Genomic DNA, 8,559 nt, shown 5'->3' on the forward strand with positions numbered 1-8,559 from the left:
GCACCAATCACCCCTACATATGACCCGCATACACCAATAACCTTTCCCTGTGTTATCACCTCCCATAAATGACCCACATGCACCAATCACCCCCACATATGACCCGCATACACCAATAACCTTTCCCTGTGTTATCACCTCCCATAAATGACCCACATGCACCAATCACCCCTACATATGACCCGCATACACCAATAACCTTTCCCTGTGTTATCACCTCCCATAAATGACCCACATGCACCAATCACCCCCACATATGACCCGCATACACCAATAACCTTTCCTTGTGTTATCACCTCCCATAAATGACCCACATGCACCAATCACCCCCACATATGACCCGCATACACCAATAACCTTTCCCTGTGTTATCACCTCCCATAAATGACCCACATGCACCAATCACCCCCACATATGACCCGCATACACCAATAACCTTTCCCTGTGTTATCACCTCCCATAAATGACCCACATGCACCAATCACCCCTACATATGACCCGCATACACCAATAACCTTTCCCTGTGTTATCACCTCCCATAAATGACCCACATGCACCAATCACCCCCACATATGACCCGCATACACCAATAACCTTTCCCTGTGTTATCACCTCCCATAAATGACCCACATGCACCAATCACCCCTACATATGACCCGCATACACCAATAACCTTTCCCTGTGTTATCACCTCCCATAAATGACCCACATGCACCAATCACCCCCACATATGACCCGCATACACCAATAACCTTTCCTTGTGTTATCACCTCCCATAAATGACCCACATGCACCAATCACCCCCACATATGACCCGCATACACCAATAACCTTTCCCTGTGTTATCACCTCCCATAAATGACCCACATGCACCAATCACCCCCACATATGACCCGCATACACCAATAACCTTTCCTTGTGTTATCACCTCCCATAAATGACCCACATGCACCAATCACCCCCACATATGACCCGCATACACCAAAAACCTTTCCTTGTGATACTCCCCCTTTCTAAATGACCCACATGCGTCCATATTACATTCCTCGGGCTATTGGTGCATGTTTGCTCTGCTTTCATGGAATCCCCTTCCAGCTTTCTAGACTTGGAGAAGTTAGCAGCAGCAGCAGAGTCGCGCCATGTTGCAGCAGGCACAATAGAGAGCGGCACAAGTTCCGTCCTCACCTCTTGGACTGCGCCTCGGACGGGTTGCGGTCGCGCTGCCGCCGGTTCTTGAACCAGTTGCTGACCTGGGTGAGGGACAGGCCGGTGATCTTGGCCAGGTTCCTCTTGGCGGCGGGGGACGGGTAGCGGTTGTGCTTGTACAGCTCCTTCAGCGCGTTGCGGGACTTCTCCTTGAAGCAGTAGACGGTCTCCTCTCCGTCCCAGATGGTCCGGGGCAGCGGGAACTTCCTCCGCAGCCGGTACTTGTCCACCGCCCCCAGGGCTCTCCCCCGGGCCTTTTCCGCCTCGTTGTACCGAGCCTTGTACCAGAGGTCCTGCAGCACGGCGTGGTTGGACGGCTCGAAGTTATGGCTCTCCAGCACGGAGAAGAGCTCCGGGTACCTGCCCTGGTGGAAGGCGACCAGCGCCCGGGCTTTCAGGATACTCTCATTGCCACGTAGCAGGTCACTCTGGGGCAGCGACCACAGGAACCGGGCCAGCCTGTCCAGATCCCCACCTTGCTGCAGAGCCTCGCACACGCAGGCGACGTGCTCCGGGGAGAAGGCGAGGGTGTACGGGGCCCCGCCGCCGCCGATCACAAGTTCGCTCTTGATCCCGTCCTCCGTCCCGGGCTGCTGTGCATGCTCCATAGAGAAAGCAGCCGCGTCCAAGGCATTTTCCTGCTTGATCTCTATTGCATTTGGGATCCCGTTGGAAGGGGAAGACATTTTTTTCCCCCCTTCTGCTAAAAAAAAAAAAAGTCCACCCCTCCCGTCTGATCAGGTTTCCATCGGCCACGCAGCGATCATTACTTCCCCCCCTCCCCTGAAGTGTAAACGGATCGCAGCAATGTGACTACTACACAACTGCAAAAACTGGCAGGACCGTCCTGGCCTGGAGCTGGGAGAGCCATTGGGGGAACGAGGTGGGCGGGGACTTCGGAATGGAAGACCGGCCGTTGCTGCGGCAACCGTCACTCAGAGCGCTCGCTCCCCCTTCCACCTATCCGGTACGGTCAGGCGCAGGCTGCACAGTCAGACACCTCCACCTGGCCCGAGCGTGTCCTCCTCCTGCTGGCCCGAGCCTGTCCTCCACCCGGCCCGAGCGTGTCCTCCTGCCGGCCCGAGCGTGTCCTCCTGCCGGCCCGAGCGTGTCCTCCTGCCGGCCCGAGCGTGTCCTCCTGCCGGCCCGAGCGTGTCCTCCTGCCGGCCCGAGGGTGTCCTCCTGCCGGCCCGAGGGTGTCCTCCTGCCGGCCCGAGGGTGTCCTCCTGCCGGCCCGAGGGTGTCCTCCTGCCGGCCCGAGGGTGTCCTCCTGCCGGCCCGAGGGTGTCCTCCTGCCGGCCCGAGGGTGTCCTCCTGCCGGCCCGAGGGTGTCCTCCTGCCGGCCCGAGGGTGTCCTCCTGCCGGCCCGAGGGTGTCCTCCTGCCGGCCCGAGCGTGTCCTCCTGCCGGCCCGAGCGTGTCCTCCTGCCGGCCCGAGCGTGTCCTCCTGCCGGCCCGAGCGTGTCCTCCTGCCGGCCCGAGGGTGTCCTCCTGCCGGCCCGAGGGTGTCCTCCTGCCGGCCCGAGGGTGTCCTCCTGCCGGCCCGAGGGTGTCCTCCTGCCGGCCCGAGGGTGTCCTCCTGCCGGCCCGAGGGTGTCCTCCTGCCGGCCCGAGGGTGTCCTCCTGCCGGCCCGAGGGTGTCCTCCTGCCGGCCCGAGGGTGTCCTCCTGCCGGCCCGAGGGTGTCCTCCTGCCGGCCCGAGGGTGTCCTCCTGCCGGCCCGAGGGTGTCCTCCTGCCGGCCCGAGGGTGTCCTCCTGCCGGCCCGAGCGTGTCCTCCTGCCGGCCCGAGGGTGTCCTCCTGCCGGCCCGAGGGTGTCCTCCTGCCGGCCCGAGGGTGTCCTCCTGCCGGCCCGAGCGTGTCCTCCTGCCGGCCCGAGCGTGTCCTCCTGCCGGCCCGAGCGTGTCCTCCTCCTGCCGGCCCGAGCGTGTCCTCCTCCTGCCGGCCCGAGCGTGTCCTCCTGCCGTCTCGAGCGTGTCCTCCTGCTGCCGTCTCGAGCGTGTCCTCCTGCTGCCGTCCCGAGCGTGTCCTCCTGCTGCCGTCCCGAGCGTGTCCTCCTGCTGCCCTCCCGAGCGTGTCCTCCTGCTGCCCTCCCGAGCGTGTCCTGCTGCCGTCCCGAGCGTGTCCTCCTGCTGCCGTCCCGAGCGTGTCCTCCTGCTGCCGTCCCGAGCGTGTCCTCCTGCTGCCGTCCCGAGCGTGTCCTCCTGCTGCCGTCCCGAGCGTGTCCTCCTGCTGCCGTCCCGAGCGTGTCCTCCTGCTGCCGTCCCGAGCGTGTCCTCCTGCTGCCGTCCCGAGCGTGTCCTCCTGCTGCCGTCCCGAGCGTGTCCTCCTGCTGCCGTCCCGAGCGTGTCCTCCTGCTGCCGTCCCGAGCGTGTCCTCCTGCTGCCGTCCCGAGCGTGTCCCCATGCTGCCGTCCCGAGCGTGTCCCCCTGCTGCCGTCCCGAGCGTGTCCTCCTGCTGCCGTCCCGAGCGTGTCCTCCTGCTGCCGTCCCGAGCGTGTCCTCCTGCTGCCGTCCCGAGCGTGTCCTCCTCCTGCCGGCCCGAGCGTGTCCTCCTCCTGCCGGCCCGAGCGTGTCCTCCTGCCGTCCCCAGCGTGTCCTCCTCCTGCCGGCCCGAGCGTGTCCTCCTCCTGCCGGCCCGAGCGTGTCCTCCTGCCGTCCCCAGCGTGTCCTCCTGCTGCCGGCCCGAGGGTGTCCTCCTGCCGGCCCGAGGGTGTCCTCCTGCCGGCCCGAGGGTGTCCTCCTGCCGGCCCGAGGGTGTCCTCCTCCTGCCGGCCCGAGCGTATCCTCCTGCCGGCCCGAGCGTGTCCTCCTCCTGCCGGCCCGAGCGTGTCCTCCTCCTGCCGGCCCGAGCGTGTCCTCCTGCTGGCCCGAGCCTGTCCTCCACCCGGCCCGAGGGTGTCCTCCTGCCGGCCCGAGCGTGTCCTCCTGCCGGCCCGAGCGTGTCCTCCTGCCGGCCCGAGCGTGTCCTCCTGCCGGCCCGAGCGTGTCCTCCTGCCGGCCCGAGGGTGTCCTCCTGCCGGCCCGAGGGTGTCCTCCTGCCGGCCCGAGGGTGTCCTCCTGCCGGCCCGAGGGTGTCCTCCTGCCGGCCCGAGGGTGTCCTCCTGCCGGCCCGAGGGTGTCCTCCTGCCGGCCCGAGGGTGTCCTCCTGCCGGCCCGAGGGTGTCCTCCTGCCGGCCCGAGGGTGTCCTCCTGCCGGCCCGAGCGTGTCCTCCTGCCGGCCCGAGCGTGTCCTCCTGCCGGCCCGAGCGTGTCCTCCTGCCGGCCCGAGCGTGTCCTCCTGCCGGCCCGAGGGTGTCCTCCTGCCGGCCCGAGGGTGTCCTCCTGCCGGCCCGAGGGTGTCCTCCTGCCGGCCCGAGGGTGTCCTCCTGCCGGCCCGAGGGTGTCCTCCTGCCGGCCCGAGGGTGTCCTCCTGCCGGCCCGAGGGTGTCCTCCTGCCGGCCCGAGGGTGTCCTCCTGCCGGCCCGAGGGTGTCCTCCTGCCGGCCCGAGGGTGTCCTCCTGCCGGCCCGAGGGTGTCCTCCTGCCGGCCCGAGCGTGTCCTCCTGCCGGCCCGAGGGTGTCCTCCTGCCGGCCCGAGGGTGTCCTCCTGCCGGCCCGAGCGTGTCCTCCTGCCGGCCCGAGCGTGTCCTCCTCCTGCCGGCCCGAGCGTGTCCTCCTCCTGCCGGCCCGAGCGTGTCCTCCTGCCGTCTCGAGCGTGTCCTCCTGCTGCCGTCTCGAGCGTGTCCTCCTGCTGCCGTCTCGAGCGTGTCCTCCTGCTGCCGTCCCGAGCGTGTCCTCCTGCTGCCGTCCCGAGCGTGTCCTCCTGCTGCCCTCCCGAGCGTGTCCTCCTGCTGCCCTCCCGAGCGTGTCCTGCTGCCGTCCCGAGCGTGTCCTCCTGCTGCCGTCCCGAGCGTGTCCTCCTGCTGCCGTCCCGAGCGTGTCCTCCTGCTGCCGTCCCGAGCGTGTCCTCCTGCTGCCGTCCCGAGCGTGTCCTCCTGCTGCCGTCCCGAGCGTGTCCTCCTGCTGCCGTCCCGAGCGTGTCCTCCTGCTGCCGTCCCGAGCGTGTCCTCCTGCTGCCGTCCCGAGCGTGTCCTCCTGCTGCCGTCCCGAGCGTGTCCTCCTGCTGCCGTCCCGAGCGTGTCCTCCTGCTGCCGTCCCGAGCGTGTCCCCCTGCTGCCGTCCCGAGCGTGTCCCCCTGCTGCCGTCCCGAGCGTGTCCTCCTGCTGCCGTCCCGAGCGTGTCCTCCTGCTGCCGTCCCGAGCGTGTCCTCCTGCTGCCGTCCCGAGCGTGTCCTCCTCCTGCCGGCCCGAGCGTGTCCTCCTCCTGCCGGCCCGAGCGTGTCCTCCTGCCGTCCCCAGCGTGTCCTCCTCCTGCCGGCCCGAGCGTGTCCTCCTCCTGCCGGCCCGAGCGTGTCCTCCTGCCGTCCCCAGCGTGTCCTCCTGCTGCCGGCCCGAGGGTGTCCTCCTGCCGGCCCGAGGGTGTCCTCCTGCCGGCCCGAGGGTGTCCTCCTGCCGGCCCGAGGGTGTCCTCCTCCTGCCGGCCCGAGCGTATCCTCCTGCCGGCCCGAGCGTGTCCTCCTCCTGCCGGCCCGAGCGTGTCCTCCTGCCGGCCCGAGCGTGTCCTCCTCCTGCCGGCCCGAGCGTGTCCTCCTCCTGCCGGCCCGAGCGTGTCCTCCTGCCGTCCCCAGCGTGTCCTCCTGCTGCCGTCTCGAGCGTGTCCTCCTGCTGCCGTCCCGAGCGTGTCCTCCTGCTGCCGTCCCGAGCGTGTCCTCCTGCTGCCGTCCCGAGCGTGTCCTCCTGCTGCCGTCCCGAGCGTGTCCTCCTGCTGCCGGCCCGAGCGTGTCCTCCTGCCGGCCCGAGGGTGTCCTCCTGCCGGCCCGAGGGTGTCCTCCTGCCGGCCCGAGGGTGTCCTCCTGCCGGCCCGAGGGTGTCCTCCTGCCGGCCCGAGGGTGTCCTCCTGCCGGCCCGAGGGTGTCCTCCTGCCGGCCCGAGGGTGTCCTCCTGCCGGCCCGAGGGTGTCCTCCTGCCGGCCCGAGGGTGTCCTCCTGCCGGCCCGAGGGTGTCCTCCTGCCGGCCCGAGCGTGTCCTCCTCCTGCCGGCCCGAGCGTATCCTCCTGCCGGCCCGAGCGTGTCCTCCTCCTGCCGGCCCGAGCGTGTCCTCCTCCTGCCGGCCCGAGCGTGTCCTCCTGCCGTCTCGAGCGTGTCCTCCTGCTGCCGTCCCGAGCGTGTCCTCCTGCTGCCGTCCCGAGCGTGTCCTCCTGCTGCCGTCCCGAGCGTGTCCTCCTGCTGCCGTCCCGAGCGTGTCCTCCTGCTGCCCTCCCGAGCGTGTCCTGCTGCCGTCCCGAGCGTGTCCTCCTGCTGCCGTCCCGAGCGTGTCCTCCTGCTGCCGTCCCGAGCGTGTCCTCCTGCTGCCGTCCCGAGCGTGTCCTCCTGCTGCCGTCCCGAGCGTGTCCTCCTGCCGTCCCGAGCGTGTCCTCCTGCTGCCGTCTCGAGCGTGTCCTCCTGCTGCCGTCCCGAGCGTGTCCTCCTGCTGCCGTCCCGAGCGTGTCCTCCTGCTGCCGTCCCGAGCGTGTCCTCCTGCTGCCGTCCCGAGCGTGTCCTCCTGCTGCCGTCCCGAGCGTGTCCTCCTGCTGCCGTCCCGAGCGTGTCCCCCTGCTGCCGTCCCGAGCGTGTCCTCCTGCTGCCGTCCCGAGCGTGTCCTCCTGCTGCCGTCCCGAGCGTGTCCTCCTGCTGCCGTCCCGAGCGTGTCCTCCTGCTGCCGTCCCGAGCGTGTCCTCCTCCTGCCGGCCCGAGCGTGTCCTCCTCCTGCCGGCCCGAGCGTGTCCTCCTGCCGTCCCCAGCGTGTCCTCCTCCTGCCGGCCCGAGCGTGTCCTCCTCCTGCCGGCCCGAGCGTGTCCTCCTGCCGTCCCCAGCGTGTCCTCCTGCTGCCGGCCCGAGGGTGTCCTCCTGCCGGCCCGAGGGTGTCCTCCTGCCGGCCCGAGGGTGTCCTCCTGCCGGCCCGAGGGTGTCCTCCTGCCGGCCCGAGCGTGTCCTCCTGCCGGCCCGAGCGTATCCTCCTGCCGGCCCGAGCGTGTCCTCCTCCTGCCGGCCCGAGCGTGTCCTCCTGCCGGCCCGAGCGTGTCCTCCTCCTGCCGGCCCGAGCGTGTCCTCCTGCCGTCTCGAGCGTGTCCTCCTGCTGCCGTCTCGAGCGTGTCCTCCTGCTGCCGTCCCGAGCGTGTCCTCCTGCTGCCGTCCCGAGCGTGTCCTCCTGCTGCCGTCCCGAGCGTGTCCTCCTGCTGCCCTCCCGAGCGTGTCCTGCTGCCGTCCCGAGCGTGTCCTCCTGCTGCCGTCCCGAGCGTGTCCTCCTGCTGCCGTCCCGAGCGTGTCCTCCTGCTGCCGTCCCGAGCGTGTCCTCCTGCTGCCGTCCCGAGCGTGTCCTCCTGCCGTCCCGAGCGTGTCCTCCTGCTGCCGTCTCGAGCGTGTCCTCCTGCTGCAGTCCCGAGCGTGTCCTCCTGCTGCCGTCCCGAGCGTGTCCTCCTGCTGCCGTCCCGAGCGTGTCCTCCTGCTGCCGTCCCGAGCGTGTCCTCCTGCTGCCGTCCCGAGCGTGTCCTCCTGCTGCCGTCCCGAGCGTGTCCCCCTGCTGCCGTCCCGAGCGTGTCCTCCTGCTGCCGTCCCGAGCGTGTCCTCCTGCTGCCGTCCCGAGCGTGTCCTCCTGCTGCCGTCCCGAGCGTGTCCTCCTGCTGCCGTCCCGAGCGTGTCCTCCTGCTGCCGTCCCGAGCGTGTCCTCCTCCTGCCGGCCCGAGCGTGTCCTCCTCCTGCCGGCCCGAGCGTGTCCTCCTGCCGTCCCCAGCGTGTCCTCCTCCTGCCGGCCCGAGCGTGTCCTCCTCCTGCCGGCCCGAGCGTGTCCTCCTGCCGTCCCCAGCGTGTCCTCCTGCTGCCGGCCCGAGGGTGTCCTCCTGCCGGCCCGAGGGTGTCCTCCTGCCGGCCCGAGGGTGTCCTCCTGCCGGCCCGAGGGTGTCCTCCTGCCGGCCCGAGGGTGTCCTCCTGCCGGCCCGAGGGTGTCCTCCTCCTGCCGGCCCGAGCGTATCCTCCTGCCGGCCCGAGCGTGTCCTCCTCCTGCCGGCCCGAGCGTGTCCTCCTGCCGGCCCGAGCGTGTCCTCCTCCTGCCGGCCCGAGCGTGTCCTCCTCCTGCCGGCCCGAGCGTGTCCTCCTGCCGTCCCCAGCGTGTCCTCCTGCTGCCGTCTCGAGCGTGTCCTCCTGCTGCCGTCCCGAGCGTGTCCTCCTGCTGCCGTCCCGAGCGTGTCCTCCTGCTGCCGTCCCGAGCGTGTCCTCCTGCTGCCGTCCCGAGCGTGTCCTCCTGCTGCCGTCCCGAGCGTGTCCTCCTGCTGCCGGCCCGA

At 69.3% G+C, this 8,559-nt stretch overlaps 1 protein-coding gene across 2 annotated transcripts in view; it reads right to left on the reverse strand.

Annotated features, from left to right (window-relative positions):
* The window catches only part of LOC138644795 (homeobox protein SIX4-like), a 43,456-nt gene extending 41,382 nt beyond the window's left edge, over positions 1-2,074 (reverse strand). Inside the window, exon 1 of one of the 2 annotated variants that reach the window (XM_069733612.1) lies at positions 1,186-2,067. In XM_069733612.1, the coding sequence (XP_069589713.1) occupies positions 1,186-1,892 (707 nt within the window). In that variant the 5' untranslated portion in view covers positions 1,893-2,067. Of the gene's footprint in view, positions 1-1,185 lie in introns of both variants that reach the window. The other variant, XM_069733621.1, reaches the window with a different exon arrangement.
* Positions 2,075-8,559: the final 6,485 nt, after the last annotated feature.

This window comes from Ranitomeya imitator, chromosome 1, assembly GCF_032444005.1.
Source record: "Ranitomeya imitator isolate aRanImi1 chromosome 1, aRanImi1.pri, whole genome shotgun sequence".
In the NCBI taxonomy this organism is placed as follows: Eukaryota; Metazoa; Chordata; class Amphibia; order Anura; family Dendrobatidae; genus Ranitomeya; species Ranitomeya imitator.